The sequence below is a fragment of the Triturus cristatus genome, chromosome 4_1 (assembly GCF_964204655.1).
Source record: "Triturus cristatus chromosome 4_1, aTriCri1.1, whole genome shotgun sequence".
NCBI lineage: Eukaryota > Metazoa > Chordata > Amphibia > Caudata > Salamandridae > Triturus > Triturus cristatus.
In genome coordinates, this window is record NC_140585.1 from 1164296572 (window position 1) to 1164320181 (window position 23610).

The 23610-nt window shown below is 46.3% G+C and overlaps 1 protein-coding gene across 2 annotated transcripts in view; it reads right to left on the reverse strand.

Moving 5' to 3' along the window:
• Positions 1 to 23610, reverse strand: part of AKAP8 (A-kinase anchoring protein 8) — a 797769-nt gene that overhangs the window by 73741 nt on the left and 700418 nt on the right. For both annotated transcript variants that reach the window (XM_085654332.1, XM_085654333.1), the window contains exon 13: positions 23318 to 23413. In XM_085654332.1, the coding sequence (XP_085510458.1) occupies positions 23318 to 23413 (96 nt within the window). The remainder of the gene's footprint in view (positions 1 to 23317; positions 23414 to 23610) is intronic.

Genomic DNA, 23610 nt, shown 5'->3' on the forward strand with positions numbered 1-23610 from the left:
TCGACTTGTATGGTTTGGGCATCACCTAGCTTTGTATCCGTCACGATCAGAGATCTGCAGGGTATGGTGCATTCCAATGAGGATTCAGCATAATTTGCCCAATTGTATACCTAATTACAACAAGTACCTGGATATAGAGGGGGGGGGGGGTGGCCAAGAGAGCAGCCAGAGCAGACTTATCTGTTTGAGCCTCTGCTCATGCCCACAAGTACTCCACCATTCTCCTTCGTGCCGATGTGAGTGGGCCTATGCTGCGGTGACACCAAAAACCCTGTGCTGCTTATTGACATAGAGCCAGCTGTGCGGCGTGGCCTTGGCTACGGATGAGTGGGTCAGTCTCCCTGCATAAATCTGCTGCTGTCGATACGGAGCTCTACTTGCGGACTTACAGAGGGGCGGTGCCGCAGCCCACTGGAGCAACTGTGGAACTGACGGGTGGTGACTGCTCCTGTCGGGAGCGACACCCACAGACTCCCTGCTGGGAGTGCGACAGTGCCGGCGATGGCAAGCGAAGAAGACCACAGCAGCCTACTTCATAAGCGATTGGGGGCCTACAGCCCTGTGACAGACAGGGCCGTCTCATAGATTGCAGACACTGGTGGCGCCGAGCGAGGTGGTGCTCGTCCGACATCCCTCACTGGGGCAGTTATAGCGGGTAAGGTGAGGGACTCCCAACAAGACCCTGGAGGAAGAGGAGGGACAGCCGGCCCTCAGATTGATGCTACTGAAACCTTCAGTATATGCAGGCCCAGAGGAGGGAGACTGACCAACCGAAGGTGCATTGGGGGGCCCTGCCATGCTACTAAAAGGGGCATTGTGATTGAGGGGCCCCAGTTTATTTGTGACCTACTGAAAGCCCTGGTGGAGGGGGCTGACTTGCCTATTTCATTAGCCTAGGGCTGCAGCGGCCTGGAGGTACTACTACAAGACATGGACGAGGTAACTCGAGGAGCGGTGCTGCGAGAAGGGATCTCGAGGTGAATCTGAAGAAGGCGACTAGCTTGACCTGGTGCTATTGAAGTCCTTGGAGAGGGAGACTGGCTTGACTTATCTCGGACTGCAGCAGAGGCAGCTGGCTTGGTAGAATCAATGCTGAACCTGGGTCACCAGACTGTTGGTGAGTGCTGGAGGTGGTGGGTGTCCATGGTCGTGGGTGGCCCAGGACATGAAGGGAGTCTGAGTGTGAATTCAGTCTGTGGGGATCTGGCTGCCACTCGCTGAGTATCTGAAACTATCCTTCTCGACGTGCTGAGGTCATTGAAGTGGGGGCGCCAAGCCACGGTAACAACACTGCATGAGGTGTTGCGAGGGGGACATTGTCTTGGGATGCCCTCCCCCTGTGCCCACTCAGAGGGCTAGGCCTTTCCTGAGGGCCTGGGAGGTCCTGAGCTGGTGGTGGATTAGGGCATCGCTGAGGAAAGGCAGACTCGGCCTCCCGACATCCTGGTGCTGTGTTTCATACCACCCCACATTATCCTGTGATCATGGTGAAACAGAGACCTTCTAAACTGCCCCCCTGGCTGAGGGGGCTACAGCGGTTGGAAAGGCTCAGCAGGTTGGTGGCGATGGGGAAGTGTGCAATCTCGAACCTACCCTGGTTAAGCATTCTAGGCAGTTTAAACATATTCTGCAAGCCATCATGTACACTAAAGCCACCCTAGAGCCCAAAATAGATGCAGTTTCCTTGGGCCTTGTGCGGGTGGATCATCGGCGAATAACGGGCAGGGTGGATGACATGGAGTCCGCCTTGACTGTGATGCGCCCCACACTGCAGGACTTGCAGACTCAGGTCCAGGGAATGAGGGCTTTTTGAAGCGTGCTGAGGGCCCAAACATGGAACTTTTCCTTGAGAATTAGCTGATGTCCATGGTGTTGACTGAGAAGACACAAATTCTTTTCCATTCAGCATGTCCATTGACTACCAGCCCTCCGTCCGGACCCATATTTGCGAGGCTCCTCAAATACAGAGACAGAGACCTAGAGTATGATTCACTACCGAAGTACAGCATCGCCGGAACTCATTAACTGTTGCTCAACAACAATTCAGGTCCTTGGAATGAAGTATGCTGTGCTATTTCCCTGCTAAACTTTGGGTGGTTGAAGAGGATTCACCTATCTTTACTCAATTCAATTCAATTCAAAGTATGCTTTATTCGAATATCATTCATAAAAGCAAAAATACAATTACAATAACAATTTCTTACATGATTAAGAATAAGATTAAATTATGATCAGAAGATCAAATACAAAGCATACATGTACAGTTTTTGTCTTATATAAGACCCTATAAACGTACTGTTCTTTTGTCGGTAAGTGGTTTGAGTTTTTTTTTTTTTAAAAAGCACAAGGTATATAGTTGAATAAAAATACTTTAAAACCATAATAGAAATGCAGAAAAAGTGACATAGGACATAGGAGAGAATAATCAAAAGACTAGCAGTCTCTCCCTGGTCATGAGAATAATCAAACGAGTAGCAGTCTCTGTCTAATTGACCACGCCCAGCCTAGATATTTTGCAGTGGCTACTGAAATCCAGGGCAGAGTACTGGTACGTATAATACGCAAGGCCACGCTACCACTGGTTGTTCCTAAATTTTTACACATCAGGGACAACCAGTTACGCCTTGGGACCGCGTAACACTTACAGGCAAATAGAAAATGACCAATAGTTTCTTTGCTGAAGCCACAAGCGGGACATCCGTCACAAGAACCCCCTTCCCACTTGGATGTCAAGAATTTGAGGGGAAGTGCGCCTGCTCTCAATTGGAAAAGAAGCTTTCTTTCCATGGGCCTTGTTATAATATCCCAATATGGTTCTAGACAAGGATACATCTTGGCCTCTATGAAGTCTGCAGTCATAGAGCCAGCACTCGAACTATTCCAATACCGGCGAGCAACCATCTCCCAATAGATATTCTTTAAAGTGCTTTTGGATGGGAAACAGGCTCTCGCCGGATCATCCCAGAGTGAGCAAAGACCAAGCTCAGACAGGGATGTACTAAGTGCTTTTAGCCATCCTATTTTATGATAAACATCCGAACTTATAATGTCTAAAAAGCCATCTGCATAATGAGAAAGGGCAGGAGTCGTCCATAGCCTGCGCCAGTACAGGATAGGGCGAAGCTGAACCAAGTCTGAGATTGCTTTTCTACCCAAGTCATATTTAAGGGGCAACAATGGAGTACTTTTAGGGACGCCTGTTATAGCCCTTAAAAATTTGTTTTCTGAGGTTTGGAGAGCAGCAACCTTCTCAAAGCCCCAGAGCTCGGCACAGTAAAGAGCGGAGCCTAGAGCCTTTGCTTCATACACCTGTAGAGCGGGTTTTACAGGTTTTGTCAATGATTTTCTATGCTCTGTACAAATAGCACCTGCCAATTGCCTATGTCTAAGCGTAGCAATATCAACATGATGCCGCCAATTCTTCTCGCTAGATACATGCATGCCCAAATATGTGAAAGTATTCACTACTTCTAGCGGGCGGTCATTTAGAATGATTTTAGATTTAAAGCTACGGTGGGGGTTGAATATCATAAGCTTTGTTTTGGCGGTGTTAACTTCTAATCCATACTCCCCACAAAATTGATCAAAGATAGACAAGGCACACTGCAATCCACTAGGAGTTTTAGATAGGATGAGCGTGTCATTTGCGGACATTAAAATAGGGATTTTAGTCCCAGCTAAAAAAGGAGCGTCCACTTGTGCAGAGGTCATGCGAGCAACAACATCGTTTATATATAAAGTAAAAAGGACAGGAGCCATCGAACATCCCTGCCGGACTCCCCTCTCTACAGGGAAGTCTGTGGTTACCGAGCAGAGTCCTCCCCACTGAATTCTGGCATAGTTAGAATCGTGTAGCCTCATTATCAAAGATAATAAATCGCTAGGAAGACCCTGCCTGTTTAGGGCCATCCAAAGCTTAGATCAGGGGACAAGGTCGAAAGCGGCACGTAAATCGACAAAGGCCGCATACAAGCTTCCTTTGCCCAGCGCCACCGTCTTCCATTGTAATAGGGTGAAACGGAAAACCTGATCCACCGTGCTTGTGGATCGTCGAAAGCCAGCCTGGAATGGTGAAAGAGCATTAGTCTCATCCACCCAATCCAGGAGCCTATTGACGATCACACGTCCCACGACCTTTTGAATGGTATCTATGAGGCTTATTGGCCTGTAATTACCCGGAAGGGATCGATCGCCCTTCTTGAAAATAGGAATGATGACTGCACCCTTCCAAGATTTTGGAATCACAGCACCCAAGGCAATAGCATTGATGAGAAGATGAATATACTGACACCAGCGATCCTTGTCATTTACAAATAGATCAGCTGGCACACCATCAAGACCAGTGGCGCGTCCGCAGGCAACTGTGTTCAAGGCCAACATAATCTCAGCAGCACCAAAAAGATTCACTTTGGGAAGGTCTACACTAAATTCTTGGGCCATGTTATCATTGTTTTGAGCAGCATACTGTTTTTTAAAGAATTTTATCCATTCTTCTTCAGGCACATTGTTATGTGGGGACTCGGGTAAACCAGATTTTCCCCATCTGACAATGTGCCAAAATAACCGGGAGTCCCTACTGTCACTGGCTGCCTTTAGCTCGATCCAGTGGTGCTCATCCCAAGCTTTTTTAGCCTTACTTATACTAGTTTTATAATTCTTTCTAGCTGCTTGAATTAAAGTAGATTGCCCCCCCTTGATAGCTTCACCTAGGGCTAGTCGTGTTTCCCTACATTGTTCATTATACCACTTGGCAGGCTTAGGGGCTCTGTTACCTTTGTTTTTCACGGGTTTAAGGAAATGCTCCTTAATTGCACAAAAGAGAGAGTTATGTATTCCTTCAACCTTATCTAAGCCAATACCAAGTGGATTAAGGTGCTCTATAGCTGATATTGCTGTATCCACCTGACCATTGATCTCAGCAATCGCCTGATGGTTAATTGCTACATTTTCCCACCTTAATCTCCGCATATCATTTGTGGGGACAATCCGTGGAGGAGCAGTCACAGAAGAACATGGAGGTAAGATGGTATAGGACCACCATTTGTGAGTAGTGTACAAGGGATTATGGTCGCTCTCGATCCTTTCTACAACCTCCATGTCACCAATCATAGGCCATAATTTTAAACTACATAACACATAATCAATTCTACTGTTATGTCGGCCATTGTCAAATGTACTTGACCCATTCCTATCGCCACTAGTCCTACCATTTAGGGCTCTTAAGCCCTTTTCATAGCATAAAGTATTTTAGCCAATAACATCAACAGTCCACCGCAGAACCAGTGGAAGCTCTAGTTTAGGAACACCCCATTGTCGATCCTCCTCATCACCGAATGAGTCATCATCGTTAATTAAGGGTTCAAATGTTCTATTAAAATCACCCGCGATGACAATATTGTTGTTTAAGGAATAGGTGTCGAGAAGACTAGTTAAAGCAACTAAGACATCAGACCTCCCCCCCTTGTTGCTCCGGACATAAATGTTATAGATATCCAATCTACCTAATTTATCTAAATCCAATCTGATTAATTGGATATCTTGGTTTTTGGTGTCAACGACTTTAATGACCAGCTTTAAACACTGGCGAACCCATATTGTTAGGCCTCCCATGGGTCTACCCCTAGGGCCTTTTATAGCCGGCACGGAATAATTCAAATATCCCTGAACAAAACAAGGTTGGCATGACCAAGTCTCCTGGAATATGCATAGATCATAGTTATTAATAAAACAGATCCAGTCTACGGATTCCAGTTTAGAAGTCAGCCCGGCAATATTCCAGGACAATAAGCTCCCCGTAGTTCCCTGAGAGTTGTTAGGGCAATTAGCTGTTGATGGAGGATCGGGGACTTGCTTTGAACAGATTTCTGTGGTTATTTCCTTTTGTTGATTTCTTATCTTATCAACAAAAGGAAATGAATCAAACGATGGCTCAACAGGACTCACTAACATAACCTGATTATTATTGAGTCAATCTACATCTTCAAGGTTGGCTAACACCTCAAAACGATTTCTCGTCGAAATCGGAACATTAGATTGAATGCAAGGTGAAGCCCCAAGATTAAAGGTAGAGACTGGCCTGGGTCTAGGAAAAAAATAAGTTAATTCCCAGGTTGTAATAAAAGACCTCGTGTGGTTTGTGTGCCAGTTTAAGATGTGATTGACGGCTCTGGGGTCCTTGAAGTTAATCAAGATAATGTCTCCATTTATGTTTTTTGGTATATTACCCAGCCATGGTAAGCGCCTAACATGTAATATTTCCCCATTGATGTACGAAGGGAGGGGGCGGTTTTGTCCTAACCAATGAATGACCTTATTTTTTAGTTGTGAGTATCCCTCTATAGCATCATCCTTCAAAGTGGGGACACCCGCAAGCACCACTACAAGAGGGACAGCTTCTGGTGGAAGATTGATAGAAAGAGATCCATGCATCTTGGCCATAGGAACCAAGCAGCTACTCTTTGTATCGAGCTTTGCAACCTCATGTGATGGAATGCTTCCTCCTCGGCAAGCTATGTCCTTTTTTAACTGAATTGACTTGGGAATGTTAGAACTTCCCGCGTGATTATTCATTATATTATTAGTACTACAATCTCCCAGTCTAACTGTCTGGTGTAAAGGTAGAGTAGAAGATGATACCGCAGGAACAGTAACAGTGGAGAGCGGCATTATTGGCTTTACAGGATTCATACATAAATCTCCTTTGCTACCCATTAAAGATTCTACTTTCGCCAGCCTTTTTTCAAAGCTTTTTAAACTGTCGACAATGGGTAGCATTTGCATTTTAAATAGTTTGTCTATTTTGCCCATTAATTCCGCAATCGTAATGTCATTTACAGAACAAGATACCGAGGTACCAGGGATGGATATATCATTGGTGCCATGGATAGGGCCATTGTCAGTGTGAGCCCGAATAGATTTATAGCTGGATTTATTTTTGCTTTTATTTTTATGGGCCTCAGAAGAACAAATGTTACTTACCTGTAAACTGTGGTTCTCCAGTATTGGTGTCTTTCATAGATTCACATGCTTGAATATTCCCCGTCGTCGAAGTGGGAGTCCCACGGTATATATAAAAAGCAATAAGTATCATGTATATATACATATACACATACCTAACCACATAAGAGTATATACATACCCAAATAAACATATATATATAGTTCAAATAACATATCAAGTTAAAAATACCATAGGATAGCATTGAGACATAGGAAAGCATTGAGAAAAAGAATCACTTTGCTAACATATCACTGTCACTTTATAGTCCAAACTGCAGCCAATCAGGCGCTAGCACCCTCTAGAACCTTCTCCTCAGAGGCTCAGGCCCTCAGATTTTCGAGCACGAGAGTGACCATAGAGCCGAAAGAGGAGAAGAGAGCCTCTGAGGGGAGGAGGGTGGGTCGCATGTGAATCTATGAAAGACACCAATACTGGAGAACCACAGTTTACAGGTAAGTAACATTTGTTCTTCTCCAGTATTTGGGGTGTCTTTCATAGATTCACATGCTTGAATAGAATAGTAAGCAGTAAACAGTATTCGGCTGACCAAGCCGTATTGATATTGCATATAATACAAACAATGTATTTAAAGCGCAATAATAATAATAATAATAATACCCCAGGAGGAGGGAAGTAGCAGAGGCTCACCTTATTTAAACAGATTTCGTAGAACTGCCTGTCCCACAGCCGTGTCTGCTTCGTTAATGGATTCCAGACAGTAGTGCTTCGTAAACGTGTGCCTGCTGGACCACGTAGCTGCCCGGCATATTTGATGGATGGGCACACCAGCGAACAGGGCAGTGGAAGATGACATAGCCCTCGTTGAATGGGCTCTCACTCCAGAAGACAGAGGCTTACCAGCCTTTTGATGGCAAAAAGAGATTGCTGATGAAACCCAACGGGCAATAGTAGGTTTGGTGACAGATTGTCCTTTGCAAGCATGCCCGTAGGCCACAAACAGCTGGTCAGATTTGCGAAAGGACTGAGTCCTGCTAATGTAGAATTTTAGACATCTCTTCAAGTCCAGAGAGTGTAAGCTTTGCTCCGCCGGGGTTTGTGGATGCGGGAAAAAAGTCTTTAAGAGCACTGGTTCGTTAAGATGGAAATCGGATGGCACTTTAGGTATAAAAACCGGATTAGTGCGGAGGATGACACAATCCGATCTGAATTGAAGGAACGGTGGCTTTATAGTAAAGGCGTGAATGTCACTGACTCTGCGGGAAGAGGTCAGAGCAAGGAGGAGGGCCACCTTCCAAGTAAGAAATTTGACATCCGCAGAGTGGATGGGTTCGAAGGGCGCCTTCATGAGTTGAGCCAGCACGATGTTCAGGCGCCACGTGGGTGGAGGACGCCGAATGGGCGGGAACATGCGGAAGAGACCCTTGAAAAATTGTTGCATGACTCTGGATGAATAGAGAGAGGACGATCCGTCTTGTCGGAAGCGAGATATTGCCGCTAGAAAAACCTTTAAGGTAGAGTGCGATAATCCAGACTGCGCTAGTTGTAGGAAGAACGGCAGAATGTGTTCTGGGGGAGCGTGCACAGGATGAATGTGGGCGGAAGCACACCAAAGACAAAATCGCTTCCATTTGAGTTTATACGTTTTCACTGTGGATGGAGCTCTTGCCTTCGCTAACACCTCCCTGCAGGCTGGAGGAATGTTCAAATGAGCAAATTCAAGGTGCTCAGGTTCCAAGCCGACAAGCTGAGAGATCTGGGATTCGGATGGCATATCCGACCATCGTTCATTGTCAAGAGATCCGGCTTCAGGTGGAGAAGGATGGGCTCGCGTTGGGATAGGAGAAGCAACTCCGAAAACCATGCTTGCCGAGGCCAGCGTGGAGCTATTAGAAGAACATGGCACGGTTGTTGTCTCATCTTCCGCAGCACTCGCGGGATCAACGGAATCGGCGGAAAAGCGTACGCAAATATCCCGTACCAATTGATCGAAAGGGCATTTCCGCACGACCCTTGGTGGGGAAACCAGCTTGCGTAGGTCTGGCATTTTGCATTCTGCGGGGTTGCGAAGAGGTCGATTGTCGGGTGACCCCAAAGGTTGAAGACAAATTCCAGCGTCGGTTGATGTAACTCCCACTCGTGGGTTGATGATGCTGACCGACTGAGTGCATCCGCCAGAGTATTGGAAATGCCGGGCAGATGAATTGCCTGTAACGTCATCTGATGGAGTATGGCCCAACTCCAAATCCTCTGCGCCAGACGGGAGAGCAGGGGAGATCTTGTCCCGCCCTGTTTGTTCAGGTAGTGCATGCACGTGGTGTTGTCCGTCTGAATGAGGACTGACCTCCCTTGGAATTGTAGGCGGAAGGATTTCAACGCCAAGAAAATGGCCATCAGTTCCAGTCTGTTGATGTGCCAGCAACGTTGAGCCGCTGTCCATAGGCCCTTGACGGATAGATCTTGAAAGTGTGCGCCCCAACCCTCCATGGATGCGTCCGTGGTAAGGACGAGATCTGGGGTTGACGACAGAAAGGATGTTCCTGCTGCGATGTTGGCAGGACGAGTCCACCAATGCAGCGCTTGAGCCATGCGGGGCGACACCACGACCTGATCGTTGAAGGAGCCTGAAACCTGGCGCCACTGGTTGTCTAACTCCTCTTGGATGATGCGACTTTTTAGTCTGCAGAGAGGGATCAAAGCGATGCATGAGGACGCCATTCCCAGAAAGGATTTTAATATGCGGACTGAAACTGACTGCTTTGCTGCGATGGAGCTCGCAAGCTGTAGAATCCGTTCTTGACGCTCTGCTGAAGCGAAGGCCATGGCTGTGCTCGTATTGATACAAGCGCCGAGAAAAGTCTTGCACGTAGTCGGTGCGAGTTGAGATTTCTGTACATTGACCGACAACCCCAGGGACTGGAACAGATCGAGACAGCGCTGGGTATCGAGGGCCGCCTGGTGGGAGGATTGAGCTTTGATGAGGCAATCGTCCAGGTAGGGGTATATCTGAATACCCTCTTGTCGTAAGTGAGCCACCACCGGGGCCAGGAATTTTGTAAAGACCCGCGGGGCTGAGCAGAGTCCGAAGGGTAGGACTTTGAATTGGTAGTCCCTGTGGCCCACTCGAAACCGCAGGTATTTCCTGTGACGTGGCAGAATGGGCACATGGAAATATGCGTCCTGCAGATCGATCGTTGTCATGTAGTCCTGTTGAGCAAAGAATTGGAGGATGTCCTTCAATGTGAGCATCCGAAAGGACTGAGTCTTGAGAAATTTGTTGAGCAATCTGAGATCGAGGATGGGACGCCATTCCCCTGATTTCTTTAGTATGAGGAAAAAACGGGAATAGAATCCCAACCCCCTCTGATATTTCGGAACCACTTCGATGGCACCCTTGTTCAACATTATTTGGATTTGTTTGAAAAGCTCTCTTAGATGGGCGGGTGGTGGCCCGGATGGAGGTGTGCGTGGAGGAACCTTCACAAACTCTAGGGCGTGGCCCCTTGAAATAATATCCAGGACCCAGCGGTCCGAAGTGATTAATGACCAGGTTGAAAAGAACTGGGAGATTTTTCCTCCAACAAGAACTTGAGGACAACTGGGAAAAGGAAGTTCTTTCCGTACAGAGTCACTGCTTCTTGGTTGAATTTCCTCTATAATTCGACTTTCCTCTGTATGACTTGTTAGTTTGCTGTCTGTAGGACTGCTGCGGTTGTGAATAGTACCGCTGTTGCCCTTGATTGTACGAGCGGTATTGGGACGAGGAGCCACGAAAGGATGATGATGAAGAGGTGCCGCGGCCGCGCGCACCTCGAAAGGGCTGCTTCTTAAACTGTAGAGTGCCGAGGGAACGAGCCGTATCCGTATCCTTTTTAATGGTCTGCAAGGCATCTTCTACATGCTGGCCGAATAATGACTCCCCGTCATATGGCATGTCCAAAATCTTAGCCTGGACCTCTTGCCGAAAAGAGGTTGATCGAAGCCAGCCCTGTCTTCTTAGGACGGCTGCTCCCGCCAATTGGCGAAAACCGGTGGATGCGATGTCAACAGAGCAGTCAATGATCTCGGATGACGCCCTCTCTCCCTCTTGTAGGATCTTCTGAGCTTCCGCTCTTGAATCCTCCGGTATAAGCTTGACCAATGCAGCCATGTCCGACCACATCTGTCTATCATAACGGCCGAGGATAGCCAAGGAATTTGCAGCTCGTACCGTTGTTGACGCCATGGTTGAAAACTTCTTGCCTATGGCATCCAGGCGGCGGCCGTCGCGGTCCGGAGGCGCCGACATTGGAGATGATGGGTTCTTGGAGCGGCGCTGTGCCGCTTGTGTGATCACTGAGTCCGGCTTAGGTTGAGACACCAAGCAGGCTGGGGAAGAATCCGGAGCTTTATATTTTTTCTCCAGGCGTGGGAGCACCGCCGGGATAGAATTAGGTGTCTTCATTAATTTTAAGCCTTCATTCCATATGAAGTCTATGATTGGCACCGCTCGTACTTGTTTCTGAGGCTGGGATTTGAAGTCATATAAGAAACAGTCCTCTTCCCTAACCACCATGGGAAGGTGAAAGCGTTGTGCTGCTCTCTCCATCAGCTGATGGAACCCTGTTATGTCGACAGGTGGCGAGTTGACTGGTGACCTTGGCGGTGATGCGGGCGAATTGATTTGGTAATCATCCCAGTCCGCCATAGAATCGTCCTCTGGGAGTTCGCCCTCTTCCGTATCCGGATTGTCCATATTATCATCTTCTGCATTGGAAGGCAGTGCAGGTGTTGTGGGCATGGGTATTGTTGGCAAGATAGGATGAGGTGGAACCTCAGATGGCGCTTCACGTGGAGTATTTTGAGGGGACGCTGGAAAACGACGATTATAGTCTTCCAACATATATTGAAGGTTGGAAACAAGCTGCACAGGAAGCTGCATCATAGGAACCGGAGCAGAGGGATCTTGTTCTTCTTCCTGTTCATAATAATCATCCTCCTCAGACTCTTGGCACTTTATATGGAGCTCCGAAGGACTATGAGCATCCCGAAAAAGAGACTGATCGCCCTCATCCGAATCGTCCTCATCCCCTGAGGGAAATAGTTGACGAGGTGGCCGTGGTCCAGGTGGTAACATAACTGGGTCTATCATGGCCTTACGACGTACCATCAAGCAGCTGTCCTCAGACCCCGTTGCTGGGGTTGACATTGGCACCAATGGCATTGTCACAAAATTTGACTCTACCGTCGTCGAGGCGACCGTCGACGAAGCAATCGTCGACGGAACTACCGTCGACGGGACTGTCGTCGCCGGGGTGACTGCCGTCGACGGGGTGACTTTCGTCGACGGTGTGGCTGTCGTCGAGGATTTCGTCGACGAGGATTTCGTCGACGAGGCTGTCGTCGACGGGGCTGTCGTCGACGGGGCTGTCGTCGACGGGGCTGTCGTCGACGGGGCTGTCGTCGACGAGGAAGATTTCCTCTTCTTCTTCTTATCCGTCGTCGACGGAGTTGTAGACGTCGACGGAAGCGCCAGCTTCCCAGTCGTCGATGAAGAAGTGAGTGGTATCGTCGACGAGACGGTTCTAAGAGACACACATACCACCGTCGACGGAGAAGACGTCGACGAAGTCATTGTCGTCGACGAAGGATATCTGCTCGATACCGTCGTCACCGTCGTCGACGAGGCTGATGAAGTAGCCGATCTCGTCGACGGAGGGGCCGTCGACGGGCCCGTCGACGGTTTTGAAAGTTTCTGACTGGAAACATGTGCTGACGGAGTCAAAGACGCCTGAGAGCTACGTCTCGGGGGCGCAGACGTGGAGACAGAGACTTTGCCTGTAGACACTTCCTCAAGGTGAAGTCTCTTCTTTTTCAGAAAAGGGGATGGCAAGTCCTGGACACTTCCACGCTTTGAGGAGACTCCTGTTTTGACAGAGGCTACACTTTCCACCTCAGAAAGGGGGTTGTCTGTGTCCTTTAGTTTTTGAAGCCATATCAAAAGGCGACCTTCTCTATCTTTCAATGTTTTTTGAGAGAAAGTTCTGCAGATCTTACAGTTGGCCACCTTATGATCAGGATACAGACAATAAATACATTTCTCATGGGGATCCTCAGAGAAAAGTCTTGACTTTCCGCAAGATGAACAAGGACGGAAAAGAGATTTCTTACTTGCAGACATGATGAGAGATAAAAAACCTCAAACCAGATGAAGAACTGAGCAGAGCTCAGGGAGACTCCCTTCACACGACGTGCGGTAGAAAATCTGAGGGCCTGAGCCTCTGAGGAGAAGGTTCTAGAGGGTGCTAGCGCCTGATTGGCTGCAGTTTGGACTATAAAGTGACAGTGATATGTTAGCAAAGTGATTCTTTTTCTCAATGCTTTCCTATGTCTCAATGCTATCCTATGGTATTTTTAACTTGATATGTTATTTGAACTATATATATATGTTTATTTGGGTATGTATATACTCTTATGTGGTTAGGTATGTGTATATGTATATATACATGATACTTATTGCTTTTTATATATACCGTGGGACTCCCACTTCGACGACGGGGAATATTCAAGCATGTGAATCTATGAAAGACACCCCAAATACTGGAGAATCCAGCTTCCTCCTCTTTCTAGGTAATGGACCTGATGGTTTAGGTGCCCCAGGAGAGATAATATTTTGGGATGAGGGTACCATTACTTGTAATTCATCCAATCCAACTGGTTCAGTAATTACCACAGTAGGAGAAGATAAAATAGAAGAGGACACATCTTTGGGTAAATCGGCCATAGTTGGATTACCAGGGAGTGTTAAGACATCGTTATTGTCCGAAAGATGTAAAATATCATGGTGAGAAAGAGCACTTTTGTCAGGTGGAGTTACTTCATAAAGAGTATTTGAAGTTAAAGACATATTTTTTATATGTTCTACGGAACTACGACGCCTCGCCCTTAGTTCAGCAAGGGTAGTTTCTCGGTCTGACCCAGAATTAACTTTCCAAAAATAACCATCAGAGGATCCCCAAACTTGAGAGAGAACTGCTGGAACTACAAGCGGCGTTTAGCGCGAGGTGTGATAAGATCAACAAAGAGAAATGGGAGGCTAGTAGGTTGAAAAATTTTGAGTATGGAGAAAAGTGTGGAGCCCTTCTAGCCTGGAAATCTAGGGCAGATAGGGTGAGGAATAATATAAAGGCTGTAACACAAAGGGATTCTGGCTTATTAACTTCAGAGGACGAATTGATTAGAGATGAGGCTATGGGGTTTATGTCTACTCTATATCAAGAGGATACTAGAGTTGGATTGGATGAGGTGGATGAATGGCTCAATTCGGTTAATTTGCCTCAACTGACAGAGTCAGAGAAAACATATTTAGCCAGCGAGATCAAAGAGGGTGAAATACTGGAACAAGTAAAGAAAATGAGTAGAGGGAAAGCTGCTGGCCCAGACGGGCTCCCGATAGAAATTTATGCTGATAACTTAGAAATAGTGGTCCCTGTGCTTAAGATACTTTTTAATAGTGTCCTTTTAAAAGGAGAGCCTATCCCTCCATCTTGGTCGGAGGCTACCATAACCTTGTTAATTAAACCAAACAAAGACCCACAGAAAATGGAGTCGTATAGACCAATTTCCTTATTAAATTCGGATCTAAAAATTTTTTCAGGGATACTAGCCACTAGATTGGCGAGATCTATTAAAACAATTGTACACTCTGACCAGAGAGGCTTTATACCTGGGAGGCAGCTGAATGAACTTACGTTTCAGGTTTTAGGAGCTATTGATTATGCTGAAGCAAAGGGACTGCCGCTGGCCATTGTAGCAATAGATGCAGCCAAGGCCTTCGATCGGGTAAATTGGGGGTACCTTTGGGCTTCTTTGAGGATGTTTGGTTTCCCCATATTGTTTATAGAGGCAGTCAAATCCTTATACTCTGGACCGCGTGCAAAAGTTTTAGTAAATGGTGGGCTATCGGACTGGTTTAATATAACTAGGGGTACAAGGCAGGGTTGCCCCCTGTCCCCATTATTGTTTGATGTTTATATAGAACCTTTTGTTTGTAAACTTAGAAGAGATAATACAATTACTCCTTTTAAAATCGGTGAATTAGAGTTGAAAACCGCATTGTATGCAGATGATCTTTTATTGTATACTTCTAACCATGTCGAGGCAATTCCACGGCTTTTTGAACTAGCGGAAGAGTTTGGAAGAGTCTCGGGGTATAAAGTTAACAAGGAAAAAACGGATATAATGGGATGGAATAACTTAATCCCGATAAAAGGGGCTAAACAAAAAATCAGATACTTAGGAATTTTTTTAACTCAGAAATTGGCGGATATTTCTAAAACTAGTTGGGTGCAAGTTGTAAAGGAAGTCTGTAAATTATTGTTGAGATGGGGAAATATATACAACAACGTGGCTAATCGCATCAGCAAAATGAAGATTTAAGAGGCATGGGCACGGGCAGGCTGGGGGTGTTTCCATGGAGGGCCGGCCGTCACACTTAGGTCGGGATCGACCTAATTGCCGGTAAGGGGGGGGGGAGGGGGGGAGGAGAGAGTGGGCTGGGGCACTCAGGGGGGGACAGGGCACGGTACGTATTGGACAGGTGGAGTTAGAGAAAGTGAGGCAAAACGGGCAAGGAGGATTTAATGAGAGGGTAAGGAAGGTGGTACCAGGGTTAGTAGGCTCAGGTAACTTGGAAAAAGCGGGTGTTTGGGTACAGAGAGATGTTGTTCTAAGGGAGGCAAGTCAGGATGCAATAAAAGATAATTTAAGGAAAAAGAAATAAAGGGGAGAGGTTTTGAGCAACGATATTTATGGGTTCTTATGGGTTTCAGGTGCGTAACGTGGAATGTGTGTGGATTAAATGACGCACAAAAAAGAATGAGAATCTCTATTGCTCTAAGGCAAATGAATGTTGATTTGGTTTTTGTACAGGAGACACATATAATGGATACGCAGGTATATTTGTTGAATCAGCTGGGTTTCCACTTATTGGTGAGTTCCAAACAGGGGGTGAAGAAGAGAGGTGTCGCTATTCTTGCTAGAAATAGGACTATCGTGGTAAGGAAGAAAGCGCGGGATCAGTGGGGAAGGTGGGCCATGGTAGAGTGTCTCTTGGATGGGGTATGGACTACACTTATATCGGTCTACGGGTCAACGGAAGATGACCCGGAAATTTTTCAATTTTTGGATGTGGAGATGGCTACCTGGGCCCCTAGAGTTATTATAGCAGGATATTTTAATATTAATGGGGCAGATGGGCTAGGGCAAGGTTCTTTTGGTAAATATAAAGGAAGAAAGAAAAGAGTGAGCCGGGCATTGGAAAATCTAATCGTTAATAATGCCTTAATAGATGTTTGGGGGATAAAACGGGTGGTCGACAAGGGGTACACGTACTATTCGGCCCCGCATCAAGTGTGTGTTAGGTTGGATTACTTTCTGATCCCTAGCTCAGACGCGACGAATGTGCAGATAGATAAATTACCAAGGCTATTCAGCGACCACAACCCATTAATACTTACTTTTGTAAATAAACCAAATAAAACAAGTGAGAGACAGTGTAGTAATTGGACGTTCGAGAGGAGATTGTTAAAAAATGAGGCCTATGTAGAGCATATGGCCAGGTGGATTAAAGGTTTCTTTCTGATTAACAGAGGCAGCGCGACAGCGGGAGTGGTCTGGGATGCCTTTAAGGCAGGAATTCGAGGCGAGACAATGAGTTTTAGTTCTTATAAACGGAAACAAGAACGCTTGAGGGGTGAGGAGGTAAGGGGAAAGCTGGTTCTGGCTGAGGCGGAACTAGAAGACTGTCTCCGGAACGGTATCCAAGTCGATAACGCATGGAATGAGCTACTGAAAGTGAAAGGCGAGGCTGAAAGGGACGTGGCTATTAAAGCAGCAGAGTTGCTCACAGCAAAAAGGGAGAAGTGTTATGAGTGCAGTGAAGCCGTAGGTAGGCACCTTGCTGTGCGGGCAAGACAACAGGAGTCTGTTGGAACAATAAGGGAGATAAGGGACACTCTGGGTAGGTTACATACAGATCCAGAGGAAATTCGGGACGTATTTAGGAGTTTTTATGAAAAGTTATATACCGAGGATCTCGGGGAATTTGACAACCGGGCTTTTAATGAGTACTTTGAAGGGTTGCCGGGGGCAGCATTAGAGGAGGATGCGTCGGAGCGCTTAGAGGGGATGTTGCAATTAGAAGACATAAAAGAGGCAGTCTGGAAATTGCCGGCAGGCAAGGCAGCAGGCCCGGATCAAATCCCTGTAGAATTTTATCGGGTCTTTTGGGGGGCACTAAAGGAGGTTATAACTGACACAATGCAGCAGGCGCAAACAGGATCCTCAATCCCTGCTTCATGGGGGGGTGCGGCAATCGTATTAATACTTAAAAAAGGGAAACCTCCGGAGGAGCCTGGGTCTTACAGACCTATCACTTTAATGAATTCCGACGCAAAAGTGTTCTCTAAGGTGTTGGCTACAAGGCTTGCAGGAGTGATTACGGATATTGTGAGTAGAATGCAGCATGGTTTTATCCCAGAAAGGGGGACAACTCACCATATTCGTAAAGTGATCACGTTATTTGACGCCATGGAAGTTGCAGGAGACCCGATGGCTGTTATGCTCTTGGATGCGGAAAAGGCATTTGATCGGGTCTCCTGGGGCTATCTATGGGGGGCTTTGGAAAGGGCCGGTGTAAAACAGGGATTCATCAAATCAATTAAAGCCTTGTACCTGAATCCTGCTGCTTTCATTCGGGTCAATGCAGGTTGTACAAGCCAATTTCAAATAAGTCGTGGAACTAGGCAGGGGTGCCCCTGCTCGCCACTGTTGTTTGCCATCTACATGGACCCATTTATTCGCCGAATTGAGGCATGTGGATTGGTCAGCGCTCTCCCTACTTTAACGGGACAGTGTAAAGTGTTAGCTTATGCTGATGATGTGGCAGTGATTACACCATTACCAACGGAGTCTATTAATCAAATTGAACTTGAGGCCACAAAATTTGGCTTTATTTCGGGATATAAGTTGAATGTGGGAAAAACACAAATAATTAAAAATCGTTTTGCGATCTGTACTGATAATCGTGTCACTCATTCAGGTACATATTTAGGTATTTTGATCTCGGCTGATTTGGATTCCTTAGTGGAAATGAATATTGCTCCATTAATGGGTAAAATAGAAAAAGACTTGGACAGACTGGAGAACTTGCACCTGAGCTTAGTGGGGAGGACAAATATAATCAAAATGCTAATTCTCCCTAAATTCTTATATTTATTCAGGGCAATCCCCCTATTGTTTGATGCTAGGTGGTTTAAAAAGATAGAACATATGCTTAATAGATTTATTTGGGGGAAAGGGAAGACAAGAAGGGCACTTAGATTTATGACATTGCCAAAGGAAAGGGGAGGGTGGGCAGTGCCCGACCTGAAATTGTATTATTGGGCCGCAACGTTCCAAAACATGTTAGGGCTGGTGGGGGGTGCTGAGGCTGAAGGGGGTAGCGATCTAGGTACGGTTGCAATATACGGTTTGGTTCTGGGCATGGAGGCTGAAAATGTGTTGTTAAAATTCACGGAGCCCAGCTACTATAAGCGCACAAAATTTAAGACTCTCATGGCAGCATTTGTAGTCTGGAAAGCATTTCGGAAAAGGGCAGGCTTGGAAAGGTTCAACCGCTATACTAGACTCAATGATAATCCTAATTTTCCTGAAGAGATCTTCGCGGACTCGGTGTTTACAGAGTGGGTAGCTAAGGGGGTGAGGAGCATAGGGGATGTTATGGGAGACTCAGGTATTTGTCAATACTTCGAAATCCAGAATAGGTACAATTTGCAAAATAATCATTTTTTTACGTTTTTGCAAATTAGGAGTTTTTTGATGAATAAAATAGGTGGATCTTCGGGGTTTGATAAGGATTCGGTAATGGAAGTGATTCGGATAGGGAAAGATTGTTCGATTAAACGATTTTATTACGAATTAATGAAGGGAAAGCAGGATGATTTAGTAAAGTGGAGTGACAAGTGGAAGGATAGTCTGAGTGTTAGTCAGGGTTGTTTTGAATTTTCCCTGGAAGAGGGGCACAGGCTCCTATGCTCTGCATCATTGCAGGCACAGCACTATAAAACGTTATACCGTTTGTACTATACCCCATTTAAAATAGCCCAATGGGGAGGAACTCTAGGAACAAAATGTTTTAGATGTGGAAGCGATGTAGCAGACTTAGAGCATGTGTTTGCTACGTGCCCGCACTTAGATATGCTGAAGAAAGACGTTGGGAACTTCATAAGGACTGTTTTAGGAATGAATGCCTTTTCGTTAACTCCCCCAATTATTTTGTTAGGCATAAATGAGGAGGAAGGAGGGATGCAGTCAGGGGGAGAGTTTTTGTTTGTAGCGGTTGCAGTTTTTAGATTGTGCTTAGCCACTGCTTGGCTTAATCCTTTACCGCCCACATATCATCAATGGCTTGCTAAATTACTCTATGTGTATCACCTCGAGAAGGAGATATATGCTAGGAAAGGCAAAAAAGGGAGGAAATTGGGCAGGATAATCTGGGATCCTATCACTAGATGGAAAGAAGGGAACTTCTAATTTAGATTAATGAATTAAATAGGCCTGCTAATTTTTTTTTCGCTTTGCTCTCCTTGTTGCCTAGAAGATGTACAGTTTGTATCTCGTTAGAGCGGGGGATAGTAGGTATTGCAATTAATGAATGTATCTCTCTCTTGTCCTATTGTACTCATTGTTTACTGGATGTCTCTCTGCCGGTATTTTTCTTCTTCTCTGTTTTTCTTTTGTAACAACGTACTGTGCCCTGTATATAAAATGTTAAAATATCTAATAAAAAGATTAAAAAAAAAAAAAAGAGATGGGGAAATATCCCGCTTAACATCTACGGGAGAGTAAATCTTATAAAAATGATTATCCTCCCTAAAATAACGTTTCTTTTTAATGCTATCCCTTTGGTATTTAACCATAAAGATATTGCCTCTCTTCAAGGAAAGATAAGTTCATTTATATGGGCCACTAAATCGCCCAGGATAGCGTGGAAGAAGTTGAGGAGGGGTCTGAAAGTAGGGGGATTGGCTCTACCTGACTTGTTAATTTATTGCCACGCCTTCCACTTTAAGAACTTTAGAATCTTAGCCAATAAATTGGACTCTTCTTCACAAGGGCGCCTCTTTCAGGCTCTATTATATGATCAACCGCATGGTTTCGAATGTTTTCTTCTTAAATTTGGAGACCAAAAATTTTTCAAAAAGGTCCGCCTCAAGATTTTATTAACAGCACTTAAAAATTGGGGATTTATTCAGAAAACTTTTGGGATCCCTTATTTCAATCTATATGCTCCAATCTGGGACTCCCCAGGCACTCCCGAATGCCTCCTGGATCAACTATCTCAGCCTCTTATATTAGCTGGGGTTAAAGTATGGGGTGACCTGTGTTGTGAGTGTAAGCTTATGGATTGGGAGTCCCTAGCAAATCTAACGAATAGATCCCTGACTAGGTTTAAGTTTTACCAACTGTCTGGGTGGTGGGCCAGACAATCTTGGGGACCGACAGTGGATTTCCCAATCTTTGATGCTATACGTAAGGTGGGAGGCTGGAAACGGGAAGTCTCGTTTTGGTATCAATCACTGGTTGGCTTTGGGGATAGTTTAATATTAGAGGTAGAGAAACTTTGGGGCAATGGTTTAATAGGGAATACGGAGGAGACACAAGAAATTTGGAAAGAATCATTTCACATGTCTCAGAGAATCATTAAACCCGCTAATCTGAAGAGAAACCATTTGTTTACAGCTTATAGGGTCTATTGGACCCCGGCTAAACTGTCCCGGGTTTCTTCTGCTAATCACTTTTGTCCAAGATGTAAGCTTCTGTTAGCAGATGACACTCATATGTTTTTGAATTGTCCTAAGATTTCCGGTTACTGGGGGTCTGTCTGCCGTTTTCTAGAAGAGCTTTTAGGTATACCAATTATAAGTTGTCCCCGATTGATCTTTTTTGGTACTCTACCAGGACTCTGTTCAAATATTGTTGCACAACTCGTGTTTTATGTGATTGTTATAGCCAGGAGAGAAATCTGTAGACTATGGAAGTCTGAGATTCCTCCTAAATTTGTTGATTGTATGAGAAATATCATGTGGATTAGTCAGTCAGATATTGCATGTGATCAAAGAAGTTCGGAGACGCTTTGGTCTCCTCTTCTGGCCTGGTTAAAAAAAGACTGATGAGTCCAATGATTAAGCCAGGGGTTTGTGGTCCATCCTTTCTTGGCACCAACGGGATTCCCAGTGGTTGATGGAAATGGATAAGGAGACAGCCCTTCTCTGGGGGAATCCAGTAGCCCTGAGGGTAGGAATCGGAATCGAAATGGTCAGTGTGGAGGGCCTGGATAGTTCCCATCTAGAGCATTTACTATCTGGCGTATGTATGAGGACAAAAAAAAAAAAAAAAAAAAAAAATAACCATCAAGGGTACCCACATTGGAATTGCTGGTCATGATAGTAACAGCAGTATTACACAACCCCTGTAAATCAAATCTAAAAATACTTGGACACAACAATAAGATAATAGTAAAATACTCAAAGCGTATACAGAACCACTAATGCCAGTGATAATAGCAACCGCACAAACGACCAGTACCACCAAGAGTCAAGGGGGTGAGCCCGGCCCGGCCTCCATCGGCTCCTGAGGGCTACAGAGGGCCCGTCCTTTGCCCAAGCTTAGCCCGGCGCCGCCCGCGCGCGGTCCCGCGACGCGGGGAATGACGCTGGTTTTATGCGCCTCCGGGCGCTGGGCTGATGACGCTGTGGCCAGTGCAAGCCTGGGGAGTCTGGGCGCTGTAGTCGCACTCACCTTCCCTCCGCACTGCGACCGCGAAATCCGAAACGCGGCGGCGGGAGGGGGGGAGGTGCTTGCAGTGGCTGAGTAATGGCGCGGGACAGAATCAGCAGGTATGTCCAAGGGCAGCCCAGGGCAGCAGCAGTGAAACACCCGCTCCGTCGGGAATGACGCTGGTTTTATGCGCCTCCGGGCGCAGGGCTGATGACGCTGTGGCCAGTGCAAGCCTGGGGAGTCTGGGCGCTGTAGTCGCACTCACCTTCCCTGCGCACTGCGACCGCGAAATCCAAAACGCGGCGGCGGGAGGGGGGGGAGGTGCTTGCAGTGGCTGAGTAATGGCGCGGGACAGAATCAGCAGGTATGTCCAAGGGCAGCCCAGGGCAGCAGCAGTGAAACACCCGCTCCGTCGGGAATGACGCTGGTTTTATGCGCCTCCGGGCGCTGGGCTGATGACGCTGTGGCCAGTGCAAGCCTGGGGAGTCTGGGCGCTGTAGTCACACTCACCTTCCCTCCGCACTGCGACCGCGAAATCCGAAACGCGGCGGCGGGAGGGGGGGAGGTGCTTGCAGTGGCTGAGTAATGGCACGGGACAGAATCAGCAGGTATGTCCAAGGGCAGCCCAGGGCAGCAGCAGTGAAATCTTTACTCATTCCCTGAGGATGCCTAGACCTGGCTGCCTGGTAAAGGCCAAGTGCAGTGGCTGGCTGATACACTGGACACCAGCAAATGGTTGACACAAGATCGAACCATAGGAGAAACAAGAAGGTGCGTGGACGCCCCACAACCGGGCTGGCTGCCCACTAACGAGCGTAGGTGGTGGAGCAAATGCTACAGCAGTCTCACAACTCCTTTGCTGTTCTGTGATCTGACTGTGCCATTCACACTGGTTCGGACACTAATGACACAAAGGTTTCTCTTTTTTTTTTTATAAAACCTTTTTATTGGCATTTATTTAATAGTACATACAACACATCTGTAAATACAGTTGATATCCACTTACAGCACAACGGCTTCTCTTATGCTGAGCCCCAAGGTCCAGTACTGATGCCCAGTCTGGTGGACGATTTTCTGTGATGAGCTCTGGTTTCAATGGGTGGTGAGCCCTGCGCCTACTCTTATGGGCCGGGCACGCTTCTGGGGACCTGTTGGGGAAGGGTTGGACCAAGGCGGGCACTTAAGGTCATATGATGGGCTGAATAGCCGAATGTCATTACCCACTGACTGTCACGCCCCACTACACTGTAAAGGACTTGAGATTTGTGTGCAGATTTCTTATTGCTGTTCATTGTTTGTAGTACCTGTATGGGCGGGCATTAGCGAGTTGCTCGGTCAGGGGCAGTTGATGTTTATGTTGAGGTTGCGCTTACGCAGATATGCCTACACACCTGTCTGTCTGTCCTTGCCACTGCCACATCATTACACGCTAGCTTAGGGAGTAGGGGGTCATGCGGCTCAGGCAGGTCACATGCAGAGAGCGGGGTCAAGCCATAGCGTTGCATGCACACTTCAAAACTCGAATTCTCCCATAACGTACCTTCATATATTTGTCCAACATTTTTACAATGTGCTGATTATTGAGGACACTCTTTGCAACATGGAGACTTGTCCTTTTCAACTGATCAGCAGTTTCCTATGGAGAAAAAAAAATAATGACTAGTGATTAACATATGGTATTGAGACAAGTACACTGCCATCTGCACTCTGAGGAATACCACAAGACAAAGATATGTGAATTTAGCAGAAACAAAACATTACTGTTGCTTTTAACAATACTCCGCTACCCAAGGCCATAGTAAGTATGACAATTTAAGCCATTTCTGAAACTTG